This window comes from Scleropages formosus, chromosome 2 (genome assembly GCF_900964775.1).
Source record: "Scleropages formosus chromosome 2, fSclFor1.1, whole genome shotgun sequence".
Classification (NCBI taxonomy): Eukaryota; Metazoa; Chordata; class Actinopteri; order Osteoglossiformes; family Osteoglossidae; genus Scleropages; species Scleropages formosus.
The window spans coordinates 439,426-465,338 of record NC_041807.1 but is presented as its reverse complement, the minus strand read 5'-3'; the positions used below and the strand labels follow the sequence as shown (position 1 = coordinate 465,338).

Sequence of the window (25,913 nt, the reverse complement as noted above, 5' to 3'; positions counted from 1 at the left end):
GATGCTCAGCTCCTGCTGTAGTTAGCACTGGAATAAGGCGTTAACATGAGGTGGCCTTGGGGGTGCTGGAGAAAAGGTGGTGGGGGTTGCTGGGACTGCAATCTGCTGATTTGGCAGGGAGCCTCCTGGCCTTCTACCCCACAAATCCCCCCTCTCCCGTCCCGTTATCGGCACAGAACGTCCCAGGACGCAACATGCTGAAGCATGCCTCCCGGCAGAACTTGTGGACGGGGCGCTGGCCGAAGAGCGAGGCGAGAGCGAAAGCGGGAGCGGGACGCCTCCTGCTGCCACCATATAAAGTGTTTTTGCTCAGGTGTGTGTGGGCTGCCACATGCTAAACATGTACTCAAGTGTTTACCGAAACACCCAAGACGCCTGTGGCTTCATGGGCTTGGGGCCCGGCTGGGGCTGGAGACCTTGCAGGAGATAAGCGTCGCACAAGTTCTTTTAAGGATCACGCTTTGAACGGAAGCCTTCGGTCTAGGGTTTCCGAAGCAGGGTCTTTTATTGGGGATGGTGAGATTGCGGGAAATTGCACATTTGGTCTTGAGTTTCATCGAATATGGCCATAGAGAAAGTCATTCTAGTCTTGGTTTCATCAGGTCTGTATTCATAACCTCCCTAGTTAATGGTAAAAGAATACTGCAGTTTTTTTGCATATATTTTGGCGTGGCAAATCTGTTCCCATTTAGTACATTTATTCATTTAGTTGATGCTTTTCTCCAAAGCGACGTGCATCTTAAGAAATACATTGGAGCTTGAGCGAAGAGGAGGGTACAGGCTGCGAGCTTTGAAGACCAACTTCCAACCCCTTTGCTGTTCAGGGAGCACTAGCCAGCCCTCTTCTCCTCGCTGGGTCCTGTCGACGTAGCTCTCTCTCCGTTGGTGGCGGCAGCTGCTTAAGGGTGGGCGGCAAGCGCAACGCTCGTGTAATTCGAAATTGAGGGGAAGACCACGATGAGGCCAGACTGACTGCCTGTGGCTTTGCGGTGAGCCTTTACTGCGAGTAACCCTGTCCAGGCTGGTGTGCTCGGGCGAGCAAATGGTATGCATGGTAACCGCAGACAACCCGTCCACACAGAGCGGTACTGGCTGCGCTGGCCAAGGAGGCCGTTGGGTCTCTGCAAGGGTTTACCTCATTATAGAACAAAGCCCTAATTGTTGAACCCCTCGGTGCCAAGTGTTTGAACTCATTAGCTGCTTTTCCCTAAACCCTTGAACTGCACGCAGTTTATCCAGTCCAGGAAGACACGGTGCCTCGCAGTACTGCAGAGCTATAGAAGTGTCTGCTTGTTCACGCAGTGCTCTTGATGTTCCAGTTGCGAGAGTCTCCCACACGCGAGTCCCTTAGCACAGCAGCCCATACAAAAGCTCCTCTATTATTCCCCCTCTTTCCGCAAAGAACATCCAGCTGCGTGCTCCACCAAATAAACCACAAAGCCCGGTCACTCTCGGATGGAGTGGTGGAAAGGCCTTCGGCTGAGGGCCTCCGTGTCCTTCTGTCTCACAAGGGAGGGTTTCCAGGTGCTGGATCTAGTGGTTGAGGAGTGATTGCACTGTAGGACCACTGGAGGACTGCGTGCGTGCGTGCGCACTTGCAGCTGTGCAGTGGGAAGAGCATTTCATAGCAGGCTACATGTTAAGAGCTGTGCTAATTTGTGGTCACTGTGGGCTCTGGAGTGGGGAAAAAACCATGAATTCCCAAATGCTCAAAATGGTCAGTGACGTTCCATTAATTTTTTTCGGTTTCGAAAGGTAAAAAATTAGATTTAATTGTGATTTGGTTCGCGCTACAAAGTTGAAAGTGCGCACTGGGGACGGTAATTTCAGCCCTTACCATCTGAATGGGAGTAAAAATGCTGTTTTTCAAACACCTCTTAGCATCAGGTTGAAAGTTCAAATAAAATAATCATAATAATATATACCATATATATATGCAATTTTAACATGATTATAAAATAGTTTTCTCCCCAAGTACATTTGCATCTACAAGGGATTTGACTTGCTGGGTCCTCAGTGAAATGTAACACTAACAATAGACATTACACCACATGAAGCATAAAGTAACAAAACGTGAGGGGAACGCAAGTATGAAGGCACTAGGGTCCACTGAAAATACGAAAAGATGGACACCGGCCGTCCCGGAAGCGTTCCGGTTCCGCTCCCTGTTGACGTGGGGCTCCATCCTGGGCTGTTGGATGATCCCTCGTTAAGGCGGAACCTGCCAGCGTTTTCTGACGGAAACGACAGGAAACGAATGCGGAGGTCTGCAGCGTATCGGTTGCTTTTGGCCCTGTAGTTGGGATCGCCGCGTCGTGCCGTGCCGTGTCGTGCACCCATCCCGGCCGTCTCCGCAAATGAGCTTTGCTACACTGAACGGAGGATGGAGCCCAAAGCTCAAGCCTGTCATCGTGAAGCTTAATTTTTCCTAGGCTTTGGCAGTAGCTGCAAGATGATCTACGGGTGGGTTCGGAGATGACGATACCGAGAATTCACCCCGGGACAGAGTCGCGGGCTCCCCGTGCTCTCGCAGAGGCAGGGGTGAGTCAGGCTTGCTGAAGAGCATGATGAAATTGGGCAGAAATGCGAGCAACGGTGGAGAGCCCTCTTTATTTGTTCTTCCCTTTTGGTCTCTGGAACAAACGGGAGCGGAACCGATCGAGGTGGAGGAGACCCCAACCCTCTCGACGAAGCGGACGGGTCGCGGTTGGCTATGGGCCTGTGGGCCGTGTTTAGTTCAGGCTCCGCAGGCCACACCCGCGGTTGATGCGCTGCACTTTCGTTGAATTTTCAGCATCATTCAGCGGCGCATCATTTTACCAGGGTCTTGCCGTCACAGACGGAGTAGATGGAAAGCGGACGATCGATTTGCTGCTGTCCCACAGCTAGCGCTCTGATTAGGCAGCGCCAACGGTGTGCTGTCATCGCTACAGACACGGCGTCCGCGTGTGGCTTTGTGTCGCGCTCGGCAGCCGATGAGATTTTCTGCGTGGAACGCAGATCTGATTCGGGGCGCGGTTTCCAGCGCGCTCTTTTCGCGAGAAGATACGGCTCCCGGCCGCGGAGAGCGAGCGGAAGACGAGCGGAGCTCGCCGGAACGGCACCTGAAGCTCCCCTCTTTTCATAGAGCTCAATCTTTCCGTGGAAGAGCGTCTCGGAGAGGCAGCTCCTCGCAAGCCAAACGTGTAGAACGTTGACGCAAGTTATTCCAAAAGCGTGACGTGTGCAGTTACCTGCGTGTGGAATTATCCTTTGCTGGAGGCGGCAGGTAGCACAGTGATTAGAGCCAGTGCCTTTAAGTGGAAGGACATGGGTTTGAATTTTTCCCAGTAAAATGATCCAGCTGTACAAATGGGTAAATCAGTGTAGGTTAGTTTAACACTGTAAGTCAGGTAAATTAAAAGAATAAAAAAAAATATATATAATGATTAAATCCTCATTCCCTCCTCATCTTTAGATTATGCTTTCGCTCCTTCACACGGCCCAAATCTTTGTTCTGGTGGCTTCGTCCAATGTTTTAATTGTTCATGTAGTCTTTCTTATGGAAAAGAACATGGTCTGAAACTTTATTATCATTTAGCTGACGCTTTTCTCCAAAGCGACTTAGAATGATTTACCCATTTATACAGCTGGGTAATTTTACTGGAGCAATTCAGGGTAAGTACCTTGTTCGAGGGTACTACAGCCGGAGGTGAGGCTCAAATCTGCGACCTTTGGGTCCAAAGGCAGTTGCTCTAACCACTACGCTACCAGCTGTTGTTGCTGTAATAACTAAATCATTAATAAATAATAATGATGATGATGATTTTTTTTACCCCAATTAAATAGACACAATTAAGTACCTTTTTAGAGGTCATAAATATTAAATTTAAAATGGAATGCATGATTTGTAAGACTTAATAAGCTACTTAAGCACTAGGATCAACAAGATGATCCCTGTGGTACACTGAGTATACTCTATAGTGATGGGGCTTTGTGCTCTAGGTAAAAACGAGAGGGCTGCTCTCACCATGTCAGTTGGAGGTGTTTCAGTGTCTTCACCCCTCGTGGATATCGAGCTCTAAGATAACGGAAAAGTGTGTAATTGCCGTGACTGAACTGGGAGATGAAACTGGGAGAGCTAAAAAAAGGGGGAAAAAAAAGAAGCCGTTTAGTAAGATATTAAAGGTGTATTGTAGCTTTTCATCTTTTCCTTCATTTTTCAAGTAGGTTTTAAAGCGCAGTGTAAAATTCTCTCAGCTGTGCTGTAATTAAAACGTTCATCCTGCGGCTTTAATTTGGCGGCCAGGTAGCCGTAACGCTGCGGTTAACGACCTGGAGCTGCAAACAGATGCTTTTAGGCTAGAACCCGGAGAGAGTCTATTGTGCGTTTCCTCTGTGTGCCTAAAGCGAATCCAACGCAGTTTCAGAAATATCCAGCTGTGTCAATAGATGTCAAATAGAAGTCATGGGACAAGAATGTGTGTAAGCAGATGAAATAATAATATTGTTGCCAAACATGACCATCTGTCCCTTCCTCTGTGACAGGAGGAAGAACGAGGTGACCCACATAAAGATCCAGAACTCGGGGGACTATTACGACCTGTATGGCGGGGAGAAATTCGCCACTTTGGCCGAGCTGGTGCAGTACTACACTGAGCAGCACGACCTTCTGCGGGAGAGGAACGGCGACGTCATTGAACTGAAGTATCCCCTTAACTGCAAGGACCCCACGTCGGAGAGGTAGTCGGCACCGCCGTGGCACGCGTCGCGAGTGCGGCCGCAGTTAGCGTAGCGACAGATCGCATGGATGTATAACCAGGAGGGTGCCGGTTGAAGCCCTGCTCATCTTTACTGCTTTTTACCTTTAAACAAGGTAAAAAACCAAAAGTGAAGAACCAAAAACTAAAATACATATGTGCAAATGGGTTCCGGGGTGCGGTGGCACAGCGGGTTTGACCAGGTCCTGCTCTCTGGTGGGTCTGGGGTTCGAGTCCCGCTTGGGGGTGCCTTTTGATGGACTTGTGTCCCATCCTGGGTGTGTCCGCACCCCCTCCGTCCTTGCGCCCTGTGTCGCCGGGTTAGGCTCCAGCTTGGCGCAACCCCACTTAGGACAAGCACTTTCTGTGTGTGTGTGTGTGTGTGTGTGTGTGTGTGTGTGTGTGTGTGTGTGTGTGTAAATGGGGTTAATACATTAATATTAATTGGAGCCTTCTAAGTGACTCGAGTGTAGCATCAAGTGGTTGAGATTTTTTCAACGCAATATTATAATTGTAATACACCTTTATTAAAACTTTACAGTACTTTGGACTTTATGTACTCGTTGGCTAGTAACTACTAACAAGTTAGTACCGCAAGTATGATTACATGTTGAACAATACTTCTAGCCCACTATTTTGAATTTTTGTTTAAAAGTTATGATTCAATACTTGGAAGAAACAGCATTTCCGAAAAGGTTGTCGTCAAACACAGGATAAGACGTTTCTTGGAATGTAACATCCTGTGTTTGTTGAATGAATTAATCTCAAGCATCGGATATATCTGGAATAATACATGCTCTGCTGTTTCTTTGGGATGAAGGTAACTCTGCATTCCATTCCCTGTGCCGACGGTGGCGATTTCTTTCGCAATTATCTTTCCTAGTTAGAGGATTCTTATTATAGCTGAAACAGGCGTCGTAGCTCATGAGTAAGCTTAAGATGAGTGCACCTCTCTAAACTCAGTCATTTCTGCATTTCACCGTCTTTTCTTTTTGCATGAATGAACAGCAAAGATCCTTCAGCTGAGTCTGAAACTTTTTTTTAAAAAAATTGTGGCCAATAATTTTTTACCACCTCTCAGTCTGACAAGTCATATTCTGGCCTTGTTATGGAAGAATGAATAGAATGCCTTGGTAGCTTTTGGATGCTCTTTTCACTCTCCTCTTCTGTAATGTCATTAGCATGAAATTTGAACAGTCTCTTATTTCAAACATGCTTCTTATAACTACAGCAGAACGAGCAGATGAGTAATAATACTGCTCTTCAACTCATGATTTGAATGAAATGGTTAAGCTTCTTCTCCTGTTTCGATTCCACCAGATGGTACCATGGGCACCTGTCAGGGCGGGATGCAGAGAAGCTGCTCATGGAAAAGGGTAAGCCTGGTAGCTTCCTGGTGCGGGAGAGCCAGAGCAAGCCGGGAGACTTTGTGCTCTCCGTCCTCACCCACGAGGAGAAGCACGAGAACGCTGACCGCAGGACCAAGGTCACCCACGTGATGATCCGGTGTCAGGTAGGGCGAGGGTCAAAACAGCTGCTGCCGTTTCCATTGTGCACACTAGAAAAACAAAATTGCACGTATTGGACCCTCCAGATGTTTTGTTCCTGATGCAGGATGGAAAGTATGATGTTGGTGGAGGCGAGAGGTTTGACACCCTTGCTGACCTTGTGGAGCACTACAAGAAAAACCCCATGGTAGAGAAGAGTGGCATTGTAGTCCACCTCAAGCAGGTTTGTTGGGTGGGTTTTGTGGATATACAGCTGGCCCATAATATGGCACAGTTTGAGAAAAGTGTTGCACGGAGGGGTGTACTTTCTGGAATCGGTGTGCTGTTATATACTTTATTCACTCATATTTCACGCTGTAAGGATCTTCTTATGCCCTTCCCACCTTCTGTGTAATGTTTAGCTTCTATTGAAAATCCAATGTGTGCTGACCAGTGCCATCTTTAAATAGTCCCATGACATTATATGTGAATTTAAGGTTGCACGAATATGAAATACAGTGATTTCTTCTTTTTTTTTTGTGGTCACCTTCTACACCTAAGCCCTTCAACGCCACCAGGATCAATGCTGCCAACATTGAAAATCGGGTGCGGGAGTTGAACAAAGTGGCGGACAACTCTGAGAAACCCAAGCAAGGATTCTGGGAGGAGTTTGAGGTACAACTTCTCAGTTTTAAAACCCGAACGACTACCATTTCATGTGTCTAATTTCATTCACCAAGTATTGGGGTCCAGTGGTAGTTCAGACCTTCACTGAAGTCCTACCCTCTGCCCACTGATGCGGTAAAAGAAAACACGCCACATCATGTTATCCAAGTCTTGCCTACTAGTGTAACACAATGAACCTGTTTGGATACACTGTCCAGAGAAGAGTGAATAGCCAGTACATTTAACTTCCGCTGTTCTGTGTCAGGCAGCAGAGATTTGGATCTCTTCAGTGATTCTCCTTCGCTATCCTTGGCCTACAGGTCCTGCAACAGCAGGAATGCAAGCTGCTGTATCCCAGAAAAGAGGGACAACGGCTGGAGAACAAGAGCAAGAACCGATACAAGAACATTCTCCCCTGTAAGCGCCGAGCCTCTCCACCTCACCCTACATCCTGTGGGAACTTTGGATTTTTGTGGTTTTAACGTGGAGGTGCTGATGAGCTTGACATTCATCTGTGCAGTGTAATGATCCTCCTTTTCTGTGTCGCTCAGTTGACACCACACGTGTGGTGCTAAGGGAAGCGGACCGGGATGTTCCTGGGGCCGACTACATCAACGCCAACTACATCCAGGTCGGTGCTAGCCGGACGGTTTGCGCTACATTTTCGGTGGCTGTGTGTTAAGCATGCAGTACCGAAACATCTGGGTTTCTTTTCAATGTGTTGTAATAAAATGGGGCACAGTAAACCTGAAAATATTTACAAGCTTCTTTTCCATATTGTTTTCAGTGATTTAGGGACTTTGATAAATCAGAGCTAATTATTGATTAGGACTGTATAAACGCTATATGCACTGTCACAAATTGTTGCTCACTTGTGGATCTATCCACCTCTACTTCAGAGCAAGCATGAGGAAGGGCACCTTGCCGACGAGTGCAAAGTCTACATTGCCACCCAAGGCTGCCTCCAGAACACAGTGACCGACTTCTGGCAGATGGTTTACCAGGAGAACACACATGTCATTGTCATGACAACCAAAGAGATGGAGCGTGGCCGGGTACGGTCACTTTCTGGGACAGCCAGTCACACTTTGGTTCAGAGTATATCTGATATTTAAACATCTTACAGATATAAAAATCTTCTAAAATGTCACTTGTGATCTTTTTTTTTTTTTTTTTTTTTTTTTTTTTTAAATTTTGTCCTTTTACATTTCTTCATTTAGTAGACTCTTTTCTCCAAAGCGACATTATTTTAGTAGAAGGAGAGACATAGACGCAGACATGCAATTAAGTGTAGTTAGTATGGTTCATATGGAAGAAAGAAACAATGTTCATCACATAGTAGTTGCATAAAACTTTATCCAAGTGTCCACGATTCCAAATCACCTTCCTAGTAATTTTTCTTTTTTTTTTTTTTTGGGAGCCATACAAGTATACGACAGAAGTGAGTACGCCCCTGTGCAACATCATTTAAATGTCAAATGACTGAAAATTGTTTCACCTCTCAATAACTGCATTATTTCTAAGTTGACAAGTAGGGTATTTGCTCTTATCTAAAATTAAAAACTAACAGTTCAGATTTATTATATTAAAAATACAGACCCCACAGTAGGAGCTCAATGCCACAAAAGTCAGTACACCTTTCATTACTGAGATTCAGATCTTTTATTTTCCATGTCCACATTTATGTTACATTACAGGAATAGCTTTGTAAAGCTTTATCCAGGCATGAGCTTAGTTGTAGTGGCCGTTTCACCACAACGAAGCCAGAACCGAGAACCGTCGTGCTTTACCTTTCCTGTGTGGGACCACCAAGCAGGCAGATGTGGAAGAGCGTAGCGGTCTAGTTGGGGTGTAGCGAATGATCAAGTGTTGTAGATAGCTGGGAGCAGTTCTACTAATGTGTTTCTAGGCCATAACCAGGATCTTAAATTTGATCTGGGCAGCTATGGGAAGCCAATGCAGAGAAACAAGTAGAGGAGATACATGGGAACGCTTCGGCAAGTCAAACACAACTCGTGCAGCAGCGTTCTGTATCAGCTGTAGAGGTTTGATGGCAATAACAGGAAGGCCCGACAGGAGAGAGTTCCAGTGGTCCAGATGGGATGTCACCATGGCCTGGACAAATGCTTGCCTACAGATGTATCGCCAGGTCCGGGTTGTGGCTTCGATGCGCTGAGAGAAAGACAGACTTGAGTACGTCATCGCTCCCAGGCTCTTAGTCGAGGGGTCAGCAAAATGAGTTGTCCAGTTTGATCAAGAGATCATGACAAGAAGACAGGCCAGCTAGGAGGTGAAGGTGTAGGATCTCTGTACCAGGTCCACTTGTTAATGTTGGAAAGTTGCTGAATACTTTTTTCTCTCTTTTTTTAAATAGAATAAGTGTGTACGATACTGGCCAGATGTTGACACCACTAAGGACTTTGGGAAGCTGAGTGTTAGGAACATTGAGGAGAGGCCAGCACAGGACTACGTCTTGAGAGAACTGGAGATCACGCGGCTAGACACGGTGAGGACCGCCGAGTGTGGCGCGGCAATCGCTAGAGATCCTCCTCCTTTGTCCCACGTTATGGGAATGTTTGAGGTTTCCTTGTTGTTGCAGCGGGAACCTCCCAGGTACATTTGGCACTATCAGTACCTCAGCTGGCCCGACCACGGTGTCCCCAATGAGCCTGGAGGAGTTCTAAGTTTCCTGGATCAGGTGAACCGGGCTCAGAATTCCATTCCAAATACGGGGCCCATAGTGGTCCATTGCAGGTGAGACCACTGGAGTCCTTAACTCACTGGGGTCCCCCCCCCTATATGCATGTTATATCCCTCCCTTATGCGAGGCTGTCCTTTTCCAGATCCTATTACTTGGAGCAGTTGTTTGAGAGTGTAGTAGTAGTGGGGTGGACATTTAGAGCACTGCAGTCAGTCTTCTGAGGTCTTCCCTTGGAGTTTTGAATGATCGCTCCAGTTTAAATGGGTTTGTCACGTAGGAATATTCCAGGGGACAAACGCACATTTTTATTTATTTTTTTCTCATTTTCTGTCTTCCAGTGCAGGAATCGGAAGGACAGGAACTATAATTGTGATAGACATCCTCATTGACATCATTAACAGGCAAGGTGGGGGCATCAAGACTGGTCCGCTTTGTAACAGATCTCCCCTGGTGAGGTGCCAGCACCCCCTTGGAGGTGTTCTCCTATCCTCCTCATGTGTGCCTCTTTGCCTCCCCACCCCCGACAGGCCTGGACTGTGATATTGACATCCCCAAGACCATCCAGATGGTACGAAGGCAGCGCTCAGGCATGGTGCAGACGGAGGCCCAGTACAAATTTATCTACATGGCTGTTCAGCAATACATCGACACTGCTCAGAAGAGGCTGGATGAGGAGCAAGTACTGACCCCAGCCAAGGCACTATGGTCCAAATGAACACTGATGTTCAAACCCCCCCCCCCAAAAAATTTAATTTGTACTAAGCTGCATCATTAACAATTTGTGATTGTAATGCGTTACAAAATTCTTAACCATATTTACTAATGCTGTTAACTGGGTCTTAAACTTCTGTTCAGTTCCTTAATTGACATACCGTCTGCTTTTTTTAAACACCAAAAAATAACCATCAAGATGCATAATTTACTGTAGCAGTAATGCCGGCTGGATGAGAGATTCTGAATAGTTCGTCAGAGTGTAATTACAGACGTGTTTAAGGAGAGCATCTGTGATGTGTAAACCATTTGTTGCAGAGGAATAAGATGAAGGAACGCGAGTACTCCAACATCAAATACCCACAGATGGCCAATGCCAAAGTGAAGGCCAACGTGGGCAGCTCGCGCTCCTCTAACTCTGTGTGAGTATGCCACACCCTGGAATCCACACCGACACACGCGGTAGTCCTGCTGAACAATTCTCCTCCCGTGTGCGGCACAGCATGAACGACGACCCCTCCAACGTCTACGAGAATTTGAACGTTAAAACCCCGAAGGCTTCTGGGAGCAGCAACACCAGGAGATGAGGCACGTTTCCCTCGGGCAACTTTCTGCTTACTGCCTCTCTGTAAGTACACTTTTATACACGACCTCGCGGAGAAGGGCTGATGGGTACGCCGAGTGAGTGCGAGGGCCGGTAGGAGGTAAAGCCGGACCCTGGTAATGATGTTCCAGACCTTTTCCGTTTGCTTTTTTTTCCTGCAGTGCTTTTGTCAGCATATCCGTTTCCCTAGAGTGAACGAGCTGCACCTGTACGCCTGCTCTCCTCTGAAGCACTCGGTAGCTTCTGCTTTGATTAGAGATCTGTGACACGTTGCCGTTCCTCTTAGGTCGACCAATACGTGTTTTGTTAAACTGGATTTCTGAACTTGACTTTTTGAAATGAGGGTATGTTGATTCGATCATCATTTTGGAGAAAAGCATCTGCCACGTGCATAAAATAGATACTGCGCCGTGCAACTGTAACACTCTGCTGTTAGACGTTTTAGCATTTTTTATGGCAGTGATGGTACTGGTCTGTAATTTTGTTTATGTGGTAGAAGGAATTACAGAGGTGGTGTTACTCATATCGGTGAATGGTGCTTCTTTCGGCAGGAAACCTTCGAGATCTCCTACAGATTGGAAGAAGACTGAAGGACGTCCTGGGTACCCCCTGAAGAACCTTGAAAAGAACAGACTTTACCCGTTACCCCAGCCTGGCTGCCTTCTGTGTCCTCTGTACCTTCTTGTCCATCGTCTTTGCTGCAGCTGGCTTTTAGTGCCTCTAGAATGAAATACTTAAATGCCACTAAAGTGAAGTAATGAAGTGCCTCTTCCAGCGAAGTACTGTTGACCTGCCCTTGTCAAGCCCACCTTGATTCCACCTCACCCCTTTATCCGTACAGTTTGCCTCTGTGCTCCACAGGGGTCGGCGATGGCGAGAAAACATGACTAAGATTTAAGACTGCTTCTGGCTTTGCCAGTTGTCCTTCTCTTGTGCTATTTACCGCTTTCTGAGCGTAACAAACTGTTTATAGTGATAGATTTTGAGTGTGTGTATAATTTGATTTGTGAAATATAACCATGGGAAGCAAAAGGTGAAGCAATGCTCTGCCTACTGGAGAGATCTACTGTAACCAAAGACCTCGGACCTTCTACAGAGATTTGCACATTTTGTATGAAGATGCATCAAGGAATCATGCAGTGATGAAGGAAGTTTGTTTTTTCAGGAACCACATTGGACTTTACTGCTTGTGTACAGTATGTGTGGTGGACAAGCAGTGCCCATGTGCTCCTAATTGCCATGCACCTTTGTTACATGTAACGGCCAAGACCTTCCTATGGGGGGTCATTGATGTCCTGCACTTTCCCTGTTGGCCCCTTTTTCTTGTTTCGCTCACCCTTTGCTTTGTCCTGCTGACACTGGATCTCTGGGCCACTAATGCTTCCTCCTTTTAAGTCACTTAGCACCATATCATATACCACTAATGCCCTCCTCTTGTGCGCCTCACAGTAACAGACATTTTATGCCACTGACATGCTCCTTGTGCCACCAGTGCTCTTGTTTTGTGCCTTCTGTGCAACAGCAATGATGCTTGTTCCTGCAGCACAAACATAACTCTGTTTACCACATTACAGGAAATTATAATGCCTCCCTGAGATTTCCTTGAAGGTTTTCTCTTCCTCCAGAAGGTCCTTTTAAATCAGCTTCTAAAAAGGCTTAGACTGTTTTTGTCTAAATTTCCTTATAGTCCTGCTTTTCTTTGTGGTTGTCTGGGCTTGAAAGTTGAAGAACAGCCATAATGAATTTGAATTTTTTTTTTATTTTATTTTTTGTACTGCTGAGCTGGTATCCTGGCAGACCAGCTGACACACTGGAAGTGTACGTTTGGCATGGGGTGAGGATGCGGGACGCAACCCTGTGTGCTGTAGGACGGGGCTGCAGTAGGGGTACCAACTGCTGAGTACCAACAGAAAAGGCTATCTCCTGAGCCTGGGCTCTTGCTGGGGGTTCGAGTGAAGTTCATAGCGATGTGATGTGGGGTTGGACAGAGCAGTAGTGCGTTTCAGTATCACAAACAAGTGTTTGTGTCCTGGGCTTTGGTGGTGGTTAATCGTGATATACATGGTCTCTTCATTTTTTCTGTTTGGTCCACTTTATACTCAAGTTTCCATTCATTGTAATGCTGACCCCAAGAACAGGTTTTCCCCTCTGTCCCGTGCAGTAGTAGGACAGAAAGCTGTCAGTTTTTAATGGAATGCCTTACGATGCATTGCTGTGATTCTTTGCAGTAGGACAGTTGGAGGGCTGGAACAAGACAGTGACATACCACCCTTGTTAATCCCACCCGCCAGAAGCTATCAGTCTCCAGGTTCTTAATCTTGCCACAAACATCCATGCAGCTTGTTGGAAACAACTAGCTAGCCTCAGAAATGGGGTTGTAAACAAAGCATGGGTTATGGGGAAATGAAGAAGGTTCATATGTCTCAATTTGCACTGTTGAAACCCTGGTTTTAAGAGAATTTTCAGCGTGTCCCCTATATGAGGGCTATAGAAGTCGGACACAGAGTTCATAGAGTGCTTTCTTCAGAATGATGAATGACAAGCCACTGTTGGAGAACCTCAAGCCTAATGTGACGATGTTGACATGCAGGGGGTACTATTTATTTAAAGGCTAATGGATGAAAAAGCCATCGGTGTTACTTTTTAAAATATTTAAGGCGATGATATTTGTTGTATTGTTACTGTTTACTGCCATATAACCTTATACAAATTTTACTTGTAATGATTTAAATAATTAAACTCTGGCTCAGTTGTGGTCCTCTTCCATAACTGCTAGAGGGTTGAGGCTAAAAGTGTCCAAGGTTGCAAATTGCTGCGTAGGGAGTTTGGAAGGGTGTTTTGGGCTCATCGAGCATGGTGGATCTTGGGTCCTCGCCGCCTTGTGGCAACGCTTAACTGTGCAGTAATGTGATCACTGTGAATACGGTGGTTCCCGAAAGCCTTCGACGTACCGATGTCAGGGTGACGTTGAGGATGGCCTTCCCAATCCACACTTCTGTGATATCACAAGTCCAGTTGCCCCGGGATGTACGTGGAGTTCTGGTGTGGGACTTGGATGGAGAAGTTTGGATTCTGGGAGGGTGGTGGTGTTGTATCGTACTTAGAGCAGGGATGTGGAGTGCCTTCGTCAGGATAGGGAAGTCGGAAAATAAAACTTATGTAATATGCACTGTGTGAAGTGTCTCTTGATGGAGTAGTTAGACTGATGGTTGGACTTGATGGTTAATGGCCACCTTCCTTTTCCCTTCAGTAGGAGCTGCTCGGAAATATTAATATCGTTTCTTGTTCTTTTAGAGTTGTCTCCCCCCCCACCCAACTTACCCTCTGTGTGAATGGAGTTGTGGTTTTAATAATACAGAAGAAATATGAAGTTAATACTTGAAATATTGTTTCTGCCTAGGTGTTTTTAAACTACTTGAGTTGTAACCCACAGTGACCAGAATGGCCATGTTTGTTACGTAAGAATGGTTTTGTAGCCTGTTAGTTGTGCTTAGTGTTGTATATTTTCCAAATTTATTGTGCACTGTTCTGAAGGAATGACTGACTCTGCCTTTGCTTTTATTATAATAATCAATTATGAGTTATTTTATGACTATAATTAGACTGAAGTATGACTGCTAAAATTGATACGTAATGAATATTTCCCATTGTCGTCTTGGATTTACTTGAATGAGTTGTGTAATGGTTATTGTCCTGCTATTATGCGACCCTGTGGCATGCCACACCATCCCGCTCAACATGATGGCTGAAAGCTCTCATGACTTAAGGAAAATAAAATTTAAAAAAAAAAAAAATCCTATTAAAGAATATATTAAATCAGTAACTGACAAATGTGAATTCTTCTTTTGTGTTTGTGTCTTTTTTGTGGCGTCAGCTGAAGTGAATTTGGGGTTTGAAAGACTGCCCTTTCCAGTGAAAAGGAGGTACTACAGGTAAGTAGTACCACAAGTGTGACTAGATGCAAGGGAATCCTTATTTCCATTAATAATAAATGAAGTGGTTCAAACAGGAATGTTGACGGAGAGGATACAGTTTACTCCCATTTGGATTTCGCTGTTCTAAATTATGCAGCATTCTGCATATGTCCTTGGTTTTAAATTATGCAAGATTTTCCATGTTTTGGGGATAGTTGGATTCCTGTTAATGCCCCCCCTATCTGGATGCATGTTTAGTTTCACAAAGGACGTTTTTATGTTTGTGCCAACTGCAGAACAAAAAAAATTAAGGGAATCTAGTGATGTTTTCTATTACTAAAGGAGGAAGATGTTAATGGGACACCTAAATTTGAAGATTGTTCAAAATGTTCTGTAAAGCACTGGTTCTTGATGAATTGCTTAAAAAACAATTGTATGTCATATATTAGGGTGATGCAATAAAATGGAACCCCAAAAATAACTCTGCTTTTAGAACTGTATTTTTAAAGATGAGCTGTAGAGATGAAGGGAAGAAAATGTTTGGTTTGCACTGGTACCATAAAACACCATACTGGACATTTGCTGAAGAAGCTCTGCTGAGTATTTAGCATGAATACACTAGTTTTGTTGTGTTTTAACTTCATACAAAAGTCATATCGGTCATGTTCGGTAGAAACGAAACAAAAGCATGGAAATGAGACTCGACATTTAGACAGCGCTGAATAAGGCAGGAGATTGATAGATGGAGTTCATGTCATACTTTCACTACGAAACAATAGATGTTCTCCTGGGACTCGACTTGTAATGACACTGGAGGGAGACGTAATAGAGAAGGATTTTTACTTTGAAGTTAAACAGCGTTGTGGTTAGATCCACGGATCTACTGGCCAACAGGATTCCTGCAGTCTCTTCCCCCCAGGTGTGTCCACAACAGATGGAAGTCATGCTCAGGTTTCAAAGTCTCTGCCTGAATGAGGAGAAACGTGAAACCAGTAAGTGCTCAACTGGTACAAAAAAAAAAATCCTCACCAGTACTGGTATGAAGCCTTGCAAAAGTATTCATACATTGGCTGTTAGACCTCAAAATTAATAGCACCTTGTCTTAGGGACAATAATACTCATTTGTTGGGACAATACTGTGGTAAATGAGTGAAAAATTTGTGCCTTTTTTTAAAATGTATTCTTTGTATCAATAGGACAGCAATCCATCAACAGGCACCACTTCTTCCAGCAACAATATATTTCTTCTCAATGAGACCAATACGTATTTTATATATGAGTGTATTGGAATACTAACTAGACCTCAAACACCTTTTTCTCTTTCTCAGTGAGATTTTGCCTTCTTTGGTGCATGCAGTTGTGACCCAACCTTTGTTACGTTAAATGCTGTGGCTCTTTTTGTAAAAGGTGCACCAGCGTTCGAGAAACCGGCACTTTGGTATCTTTCAAACTGTATAATGTGTGTCTGGAATTCTGGATATTCAAGTTCTAAATTAGCTCCCAATATTGCTAATAATTGGTATTATATTTAATGATTTACCTGCATTGCTGCAGCTGTTACTACGGTTTAGTTACTTGAAAGTTCAAATCCTTTTCGAAGACATTTGAAGTATTTTTAAGCATTTAATTTTGTCACTCGGAACTGTTGGAATCAAGTCTGCAGTAGACGGTGTGTAACTGTGGTTTCATGTTAATGAGATGAACAAACAACGTTTACAGTGGTTTGTTGCTGGGAGCTAAATAATACGACACCTCAGCTGTCAAATTACCGCTGTCATTTTCTACCATTAAGGTCTAGCAAGGCTTTCTAATTGCTGTGCCATACTTACATATTTTTTTATGTTTATTAAGAATGGAAAAAAACCTGTAATCCGTAATTTCAGATCCTTTTAGCTTCAGTGAGAATTCTCACATCTGGTTTTAATGAAATTCTTTTTGATTTACTACAACCCTGTATACAAAATACACACACATGCTAGTAAATACCATTATGTATGAGTATAAAATATGTTTATTTATATACAAAAGTCTTCGCAGAATGTCTGATCCTGAAATGCATTGCACATCGCCAGTGAACACCATTATCCAGTCTTCTGATATGACACACAAAAAAGGAACTATGGTTGGAACAGAGGTAGAGAGAAAGAACGTAGGCATTTCAAAGGCACGTTGAGAGTATTTCCAGGTTCGCCGATGCTGGATGGCATGTCGATGAAACTAGCCGCCGTGTATGTATTTGTCCCAGACGTGGCTGTAGGACTGACGGTGAAACGACGTTGGAAAGCGAAAAGAGGACATTTGAACAACATCGGAGGGTTTGAACTGTTGGCCCAGGCGACAGAGGTTTCTACTCCGTACTGCTGCTCCATGCTACTTGGAGCTTAGAGTTACTGCATCATGACAATAGCGGAATGTCAGGATTGCGATCAACACAAATGGTTCACAATGTGAGAACAAACACAGGGAAAAAAAAAAAAACACAAAATTAACAATCGGTCGGTTTGTGTCGTCAATAAACAAGTTTGCATTTGCTGTTTGCGTTTGGTCCCTGCAGAAGGTCCACAGGAATCTCGTTGGCTCAGTTCTGTCTTACGTAACACGTACGGCTGGCTGGGGGGTCCTTAGCGTGTTCGCTATTGAATTGGCACATCTGGCGCCGGCCGTCACGGTCCAGCCTGACTGCAGCCCCCTCTTGTCCGGGAGGGGTGCGAGCTCGCGCATCGAAGCCCTTCTGTTCTTTGGCACTGCTTCTCCGGCTCCTGCCGTTGGGGTGATCCCTTCCGGCTCACAACGGCAGGTCTGTCTGCATCTGCTTTGTGACGAGGGGCATCGCGGTGGGCTCCAGCTCGGGGCGCTCGCTCTCCGGAGCGCAGCGCAGAGACCCGGTGGCGAAGACGCACTGCAGCGGCCACAGGATGACAGACACCAGGAGGACCATGAGGACCACCACGAGCACCATTCGCTTCCAGTCGGACAGCAGGTGGCTCCGCAGGCGGGAGCGCGCGGGAGCGGAGCGCTGCGGCGCCTCCTGTTCCGGTTTGCTGGCACCGATATCGAGGCACACGCAGGTGACGGTGCAACCGGGGTCTGGGGTGCTCAGGTAGCACAATTTCTTCCCCTCCAACCACACCTGCTCGCCGTGCTGCAGGTGTGCCGGCAGTTTGTTCAGTACCTCTTGGCAGGTGGTGAGCGCGGGCGGCCCCCTCTCGGGGATGGATGTGAGCTGGCGGCAGAATGGGCACGGGATCCGGCCCTCCGCCCCGGATGACTGGGCCGTGAGGCGGGACACACACTCGAGGCAGAAGGTGTGAGTGCAGGCCAGCAGCTTGGGAGTCTTAAACACGTTGTCGTAGGTGCTGAAGCAGATGGAGCACTCCGGCCTGTCCCCGCCCTGTTCCTCGTCCGGGGGCGTGGCCTGTGTGTGCCACACCTCTACGGCTTGTGTCATCTTCACAACGGGTTATGGGGTCCCTCTCTTCTTATCGTCAAGAGAGTCCCTAAAGAAGCATTGCACGGCATTAGTTTGGCCCGTTCGTACTGTTGCAAGGAAGTTAACGCTCAAAGACCCTCCTTTCGCGTGCAGTTACTTTCTGGTGGCAAGTCGAGAATCTGTTGTCGCACGACCCCGAAGGCGCTCAAACACGCCAGAGGTTTTGTTCCCTTAGAGCTGAACCGAAGTCTAACGACCAGGAGCAAACAGTACAGTTATATGGACCTGATGAGCCTGAGAAAACACGTTTGCATTTACATTCATTCGTTCGGCGGACGCTTTTCCCCAAAGGGACGTGCATCTCGGAGAAAATACAATTTGTTCATTACGTTAGGAGAAAGAGAGGCATAGTTGTAGACACGTGATTCTTAAGTCATCCCACTTCTTCTCGCCACTTCATGCACTGATGTTCATCGCACGAGTACGCAAAATGCGATACGTGTGAAAGGTACCTTATCATTAATTACACTTGGATTTATTCATTTGGTGGACGCTTTTCTTCAAAGCGACACACGCCTCCGAGTAAACAAAAGTCAACGTTAGTCAGAATGCAGCGCTTTAAGTCAACATTAGAGGAGTGAAGGCCAGCTAGAACATTACTGTTAGTTCCCATAATGCAAGTGACGCATGTTCATATTTAGCATTAAACCTTTTTGGGGGTGGAAAAAAAAAGACATTTTCTGTTCTTTAACCTTGACTTTTTTGTTGCCTTTAAAGATGTCAGATTTCAAGAGGTGTGAAACAACTACAAACGACCCAAAGTGAGATCATGCACACAGCCTTTGCGAAAGTTGCTTTACTCGGGGCTGCGCTGCACTTCCATCGCGTTCCGAAAGCAGCTGGCAAGAGATGCTCTATGGTGTTTCATTCAATGGTGTTTCATTCTTTCTTCTCATTTCCTCAGATGCCTTGGGCACAAGCTGTTGTGCCATCATCACTATTCCACGTTTTGTTCATCTTGATAGATTACAGGTAGTTCAACTTGCGATTTTTCGACTTCACGATGGTGAGCTGGCGAGAGACATTCGGTAGAAACTGCACTTTGAATTTTGATGTTTTTCCCGCGCAAACGATACGCGGAGCGATACTCTCTCACGATGCCGAGCAACGACAGCGATCCGCATCTCCCAGTTTGTCACGCAGAGTCGTATATTTGGTGTATTAAATGCACTTTCAAATGACGATTTTTTTTTTTTTTTTTTTTACTTATGATGGGTTTCGGGGAACGTAACCCCATCGTAAGTCGGGGACCGCCTATACAACTGGGGCAGCGTAGTGCTAAGAAATGTGTATCACCTTGCAGTTGAAGGAGCTACGTTCAAATCCTACCCCCGATCAAAGTAGAAACCCTGAACTTGTACACCAGGGATACCGTGCTGTGTAAGTGGGTGAATCTATACAAGTAGTTTAGTGTACAAAGCTACCGTTGCAATGTTCCATGGGTGGATGTATCAGCTACAATGGAGAACAGCAGATGGAGCTTTCTAACCATGTCTAACAATTATTTCCATCCCTGGCGGATATGTTCTTATTGTAGCTCTTTTGTGTGAGCAGCTCACAGGGTTTCCTATTACAGGTCGTAGGTAATAAAAACTCATTACTTGCCATTATTTGTGATGAAGCTGCACCTCACAACCTGCTGACTTGTTGCAACTTGATTCCTTCAACCGAGCAACTGAGCAGGAACTGTGGTAGCGGGAAGGATCTGATATGAATCCTGCTTTTCTACAGAGGTGAGTCCCGCAGTGCAGTTGGACCTGACCCGTTATCGCTCCGAGCGTCCAGTGGCGAGAAGGGTTAATGGTCGTCGTCGAGATGGGCTGTAGCTGAACCTCACGGACTCTACCATTCCAGTCCCAAAGAGCCAACAAAGCCGACACCGGCGGATTCGTTCTCGCAGTTTTTGCAATCAAGACACGTGACCCTACCGTTGAGATGTCGTCCTCACACCGACATCCACAATGTGACGCTGGAACAATCTTTACGGCGGAACTACTTGTGTCATAATTTGCACAACTTCATCCAGAACCCTGTGCCTCACGAAGCAGGTTGTCACGAACAGCATGACTTCATTGTACTGTGTGTGGCCAGGGAGTGTGTCTACTCAGTTTAGCGGGGCTCTACGCTGCCAAAGAGTGTGGACGTGGACACGTGTGGCCATGAGCTGCTCATCACAGGTCCAGAAAAATAATCGATATTTTTCTGCTGGTTCTGAGATGACTGGAGGTCCACGTAATAAGAGTCCAACTGGCAGACGTTGCTATTTGTGGTTGGGTTACAAAGGAGGAGCAGATGGACTCAGCTGTCTGGTCTGCTTCGCCCTGTCAAAGCGCCCTGCAGTTTGCTCCTCCTGCTCGTCACTGTCCTTGCTGGGTTTTTTTCCTTTTTTATTCATATCTGTCAGCTCCGTTAGTCAAATCGTTCCGTGTCAGCAACCAAATTTCAAAAAAAATATTCAAATTTGCTTGAGCCGCAAGCCCGGTCCAGAAACGGACGTGAACTGACACACGAATTCACGAGTGGAATTTGTTTTTCAGAACTTCAGAACAATATGTGTTCGTAAACAGTTAACTTGATCCTGTGAGACGTCGTCAAAATGAACAATGAATGATTTCAGCCCGAAGCTAAACGCGAAGTTTGCAAATATAAAGCTTGGTCAATTTCCCATATAACTAAATATAGAAAAAGTGCTGCACGGTGTGTGTGTGCGTGACAGTGACTAAAAACCTTGCAATAACTAATTAGCAAATACAACATGTAATGTCTGTGTATAAAACACTTTTGGAATAGTTGGTTAACTGGAAAAATGTTGAACAAAAATGCGGAAAGAACTTTTCATGAGTTTTAACTTGCTCATTAAAATGGAACTGAGAGTGACCTTCAGTTTTGTCTCAGAGGTTTAAAGGGGAAACGCCTATAAGAAAGAAATCCAGGTGTTGATATGTACAAACACACGTTTCCGAAGTTCGCGTCAATGTCGTCTCTCCGTGTAAAGAACAGCACGTGAGTCTGGGGGAAAAAGAAAACTAGAGGAAGCTCGGTGACTGTAGCTGTTCCCGTGACCCCGTTATAGTTAAGGAATAAAAAAGCTGCACAAAAGCAGCACGTAATTATACGACGAATAGCTTTGACCTTACCTGTGGCCGTGCGCTCGGGTTCGAGCAAATTTGTCCTTCTGCTTTGGCGAAATTCCCAGCAGCCGAAAAAGTTCCCTGATGGGGGCTGGACAGGTTCCCCGGGGGCACCATGAAAACGGGCTGTGCGCCCGTCGGGGGTCTCGGGCGGTCTCCTGGGCCTCTCTCGGAAAGGGCTGCGGATGACAGCGGAAGGGCGGCGATGTTTCAGTCGCGTTGCCCGAGTAACTGTCCCTCTCTCTCCAGCCCGGGGCTCGGTCTCACCTGCCCGCTTCCTGTCACGGACTTTTCAAACCTCTGCATGCAAATCGCTTTGACGGGCAGGGCTCGAGAGCCTCTCCTGCAGCACGGAGGTGGGTGGGGATATGAGGAGGAGGAGGAGGAGGAGGAAGAAGCGGTGGGAAAAGTAAGAGGTTCCTCTCAGCAAATGTGCACCGGCGCTGGAGCACGTCTATTGTTGCCAAGTCATCCTGATTCACAACTCTGACTCTGCACGTTGAGGTTTTTTCCTGGTATGAATCACTGGAGAATCACAGATAAGACTCTACCTTTCCAAACTTTTTCTCTTCAGTCATTTTTTCTTGGCCTAGTTCTTCATCCTCACTCACATGGAATAACAAGAATCCCTTTCCAAACAAAAACATACAGTTTATCATCACTTTCCAAACTAGATCTCATACCGTATATATCCTTTTGAACCATCATATACCACTTCCAAGGATACAGACACCGTGAAATGGTGGAGACGTAATAAACATTTAACTGAAAAAAAGGCAAAAACTAAAACTCGTCTTATATTAAATTTAAGAGAAAATGAGCTATCACCAGGGGGCGTGGTGGCGCAGCGGGTTTGACCGAGTCCTGTTCTCCCATGGGTCTGAGGTTCGAGTCCCGCTTGGGGTGCCTTGTGACGGACTGGTGTCCCGTCCTGGGTGTGTCCCCTCCCCCTCCAGCCCTATGCCCTGTGTTGCCAGGTTAGGCTCCTGCGTGCAGTGACCCTGCTTGGGACAAGCAGTTTCAGACAATGTGTGTGTGTATGAGATATCACCAAGGGATTTGAAGGTACAAGTCTGAATAAATAAATTAAATGAACAAATAAATAAAGTGAGGTTTAAAAAAAAATGAGCCCCTACTGAGTACCTGGGAACTGTAAGATGCCTAAAGATCAAAATCTCTTACAGATATTGAGAGCCCAGATTTCAGAACCAACAATATTGTAATGGTGCTGAGGGGATCTGATATAGTTCAATCTAAATAGTTGTTATTAGTGTCTATTTCTGTACATCGTCTTGTGTTCTCTTTTGATTGGTTGTTGTATTGTTTATGCGTGGTTTGCCACGAGGAGAATTCTGGGGGGTTCAAGGGGTGACCCTCTAACCATCGTGCGGGGAACGGGGGCTTAGAGTGACCTGGGGGAGCCCTCTAGTATTCTGGGACTGTACACTGTGTTATGATTGTTATTAAGAGAACATGTACACATTCAATGAAAATTATGGTCTGAGCAGGTCTCTAATAGCTCCATGAGGAAATATTACGATATCATCAAAACAAGGAAGTTGTCTTCATCAACTTTTCTTTGGTGAGGAAACCAATCGCTTCATTGGTTAACAATGACTCACTGTCCAAGGCAGCCTCAGGTGAATCAGCAGGTTTCTTATCAAAACATCCCGGGTGTTTCATGCATTTGGTTAAAATTATCTTTCGTCACCAGGGAGAGGCTGTATAAATACTCTTATTTTATCTACTTTAGAAATAATCAGCTTCATTTAATCCATGTTGATGTTGGCTGATGCAATTGACAGTTGTTTGATCTACACCAACTGTCCAGTTACCCGAGTTACCCGTGACTGATTACACCAATGCCTTGGAGAGCCCAATATTAGGTTACTGAATAACCAAAGGAGGAGAATGGTGCCAACGAGGAATCTTGATTTGAGAGGGTTAATGACGGTAGAAATAGAAAAAAAAAAAAAAGGACCTGCACTATCTTGTAGGAATGTTTTGGAGAATTGCATAATGGTGTTTGTTTCGGGAGAGGCGATAACGATAACGATGGACACCCCGCGCCGAGTGTCTGTGGGCGAGGGCCGCGGAACACGTGTCTGACTGGCCAATGCAAACATCGGTGTTTTCCAGTTTCGTTCCTCCAAGTGAGGTCGTGACAAAAGAGGAGAGTGGACCAAAACACTTTCAAGGAAGGAACTATTCATCTGTGTTTATCACATATTTACCTGTATGAGCTATTTCCAGACTCCTGAAATTAAGCGACGCGGAAAAGTCGCAATTCATCCAATGAGGGGCTCCGTCAACAGCCTATTAATTTCTGGCTCAGTTACAGCGAAAACAATAATAGGATGGGAAACCAATGATTTTAAAATAAATGTTTGTATTAATGAATCAAATAAACGTTATGTTTACATGTAGTGCCAATATGGGCACATGCAGAATTGTGTAAGGACAAAAAGGGCTTAAAATAAGGGTTCTAAAATTTTTGCACCTAGAACAAACTGTTTGGAATATGTAATGCATTCAGATAAATGGCTTTCAGAGTGGCTGAATCAAGAATGGTTAGGCCTCGTTGCCTCTCAGGCAGCTTCATAAAGAGGCAGCTTATGCCACAAAACACAGCTGAGAAGTTTCTACCAGGAACAAAATAAGCTCCTATAAGCCGCTAAAGACAATGGCAGACCGGGTCAGATTCCCTCTCGAAACTCAACTGTATGCTTCTTTGTGACAAGGGCCTCATAAAAGCGTTCTTTCGAAGAAACGTCAACTGACTGAGATCACCTCGTTGTGCTTTCTCCATTGAAAAGTGCGGGAAAGTGCTGTGAATTGGCCTTAAGTTCCAAGTAAGATCTGGTGAACTTGACCCTGCTGTCAATGCAGTTAATTGCATTAATAATCTTAAATCATGGTTAACAACATTCTTCCTGCAGCTGGACTTGAGTGCAAGAGGGCAGTGAAGGGGATTCAAGTCAGAGCCGGAAGCATATTTAACTGTCCTTACACGGAGCCAAGAGAGGTAGAATATGTACAATAAATGCATCGTATTGTCATTCTTTCACCCTACACTTCACATGTCATGATGTCATGTCAGAATAATGTGTTCACCTGGCCAGAATAAGCGCAGCATTTAACTTCAGGTCCAGAGAAATGTACCACGCATGTTTTTCCTGAGCTCAAAGCAATGTGGGAACAACTACAGGAAAGGTGAGAACATCCCCACGTCCAGGTAGGTGATGGAGATGAATCAGTTATTTCATTCATTTCACTCAACAGACTGATATAAACTAATAATGTCTTCTGCTGACACAAAGCAGGGTGTGTTCTAACAGGACCGAATCCTGATTAACTGGGCCACTAGGTGCTCTTCAGAGGGCACCAAACTCTGCGTTCAGCCCTCGTGGCCAGAGCAGTGCGCTGAACATCATCATCATCATTATCATCTTCCTTCACTAACACAACGTGGAGAACTTGTTCATCTTACAAGCTTCTTCCAGCTCTGGAACTGCATACAAGCTGGATCCCAGCTGCAGCTGAAGAGATACTAGTGGAGCAGCTAAATTTGTGGCCGTGTCAGATCGATGCTTTAAAGAATTGATATTTACCAGGTGGGAATAACCAGATTCCACATGCCAAGAGCCAGTTTCTGTCGCGAGGGGCCGCCACCCCGCCCTCTACCGCTGCCTGGTACACATTGCACCCAACCCCCATGTCGGACCTTGCAGGTGGTGGGCCTACATGGGCCCCCCACGTTGCCCTTTCGGGCTGAGCCCGGCCGGGTTACGTGGGCTGTCCGGCCACCCAGTGCTCGCCTAGGAACACTACTCCCAGGCCTGGCTCCAGGGGTAAGTCCCGGTGACCCTATTCCGTGCAGGGTAAACCTTCTTTTGTTCCCATTTGCCATAGGGGTTTTTCGGATAATCTTCCAGGTAAGGGGAGAGAATTTGCCCCGGGTGGAGGAGTTTAAGTATCTTGGGGTCTTGTTCACGAGTGAGGGGAGAAGGGAGCGTGATATCGGCCGCAGACTGGGAGCAGCAGCAGCAGTAATGCGGTCGCTGTACCGGACTGTAGTGGTGAAGGGGGAGCTGAGCCATAAGGCAAAGCTCTCCACTTACCAGGCAGTCTACTTCCTTCCCCTCACCTATGGTCATGAACGGTGATGACCAAAAGAATAAGATCACGGATACAAGCGGCTCAATGAGTTTTCTCCGCAGGGTGTTGGGACTCACTCTCCGTGACAGGGTGAGGAGTTCGGAGATCCGGGAGGAAGTCAGAGTAGAGCCGCTACTCCTCCACATTAAGAGGAGCCAGTTGAGGTGGTTCGGGCATCTGATGAGGATGCCCTCTGGGCGCTTCCTTTTGGAGGTATACCAGGCACGGCTAACTGGGACGAGGCCCCAAGGTCGGCCCAGGACCCGCTGGAGGGATTATATCTCACAGTTGGCTTGGGAATGGCTGGGGGTT

General features: G+C 45.9%; 2 protein-coding genes across 10 annotated transcripts in view; one reads left to right on the top strand and one right to left on the bottom strand.

The window, feature by feature from the left end:
• LOC108933903 (tyrosine-protein phosphatase non-receptor type 11-like) overlaps positions 1 to 15,286 on the top strand; it is a 36,088-nt gene extending 20,802 nt beyond the window's left edge. For 4 of the 7 annotated variants that reach the window (XM_018751301.2, XM_018751299.2, XM_018751303.2 and 1 more), the window contains exons 3-15: positions 4,528 to 4,722; positions 6,060 to 6,252; positions 6,354 to 6,470; positions 6,788 to 6,901; positions 7,213 to 7,309; positions 7,444 to 7,523; positions 7,792 to 7,947; positions 9,267 to 9,398; positions 9,492 to 9,646; positions 9,932 to 9,999; positions 10,121 to 10,272; positions 10,623 to 10,726; positions 10,807 to 15,286. In XM_018751301.2, coding sequence (XP_018606817.1) covers positions 4,528 to 4,722; positions 6,060 to 6,252; positions 6,354 to 6,470; positions 6,788 to 6,901; positions 7,213 to 7,309; positions 7,444 to 7,523; positions 7,792 to 7,947; positions 9,267 to 9,398; positions 9,492 to 9,646; positions 9,932 to 9,999; positions 10,121 to 10,272; positions 10,623 to 10,726; positions 10,807 to 10,891 — 1,648 coding nt within the window. In that variant the 3' untranslated portion in view covers positions 10,892 to 15,286. Of the gene's footprint in view, positions 1 to 4,527; positions 4,723 to 6,059; positions 6,253 to 6,353; positions 6,471 to 6,787; positions 6,902 to 7,212; positions 7,310 to 7,443; positions 7,524 to 7,791; positions 7,948 to 9,266; positions 9,399 to 9,491; positions 9,647 to 9,931; positions 10,000 to 10,120; positions 10,273 to 10,622; positions 10,727 to 10,806 lie in introns of those variants that run through there. The other 3 variants (XM_018751298.2, XM_018751297.2, XM_018751302.2) reach the window with 3 other exon arrangements.
• A 357-nt stretch (positions 15,287 to 15,643) lies between these two features.
• Positions 15,644 to 22,073, bottom strand: LOC108933904 (RING finger protein 223-like). Of its 3 annotated transcripts, XM_029246498.1 has the most exons (4): positions 21,995 to 22,073; positions 21,711 to 21,786; positions 21,450 to 21,622; positions 16,861 to 18,319 (listed from the first exon to the last, which is right to left on the bottom strand). In XM_029246498.1, exon 4 carries the CDS (start codon positions 18,268 to 18,270, stop codon positions 17,608 to 17,610), a length of 663 nt encoding a protein of 220 aa, XP_029102331.1. In that variant the 5' UTR covers positions 18,271 to 18,319; positions 21,450 to 21,622; positions 21,711 to 21,786; positions 21,995 to 22,073; the 3' UTR covers positions 16,861 to 17,607. The 3 variants fall into 3 exon arrangements, 2 of the variants coding, with proteins under 2 accessions (XP_029102331.1, XP_029102332.1); XM_029246499.1 differs by lacking the exon at positions 21,995 to 22,073 and having other exon boundaries at positions 21,711 to 21,832; XR_001966096.2 differs by lacking the exons at positions 16,861 to 18,319; positions 21,711 to 21,786; positions 21,995 to 22,073 and adding an exon at positions 15,644 to 15,789 and having other exon boundaries at positions 21,450 to 21,692.
• Positions 22,074 to 25,913: the final 3,840 nt, after the last annotated feature.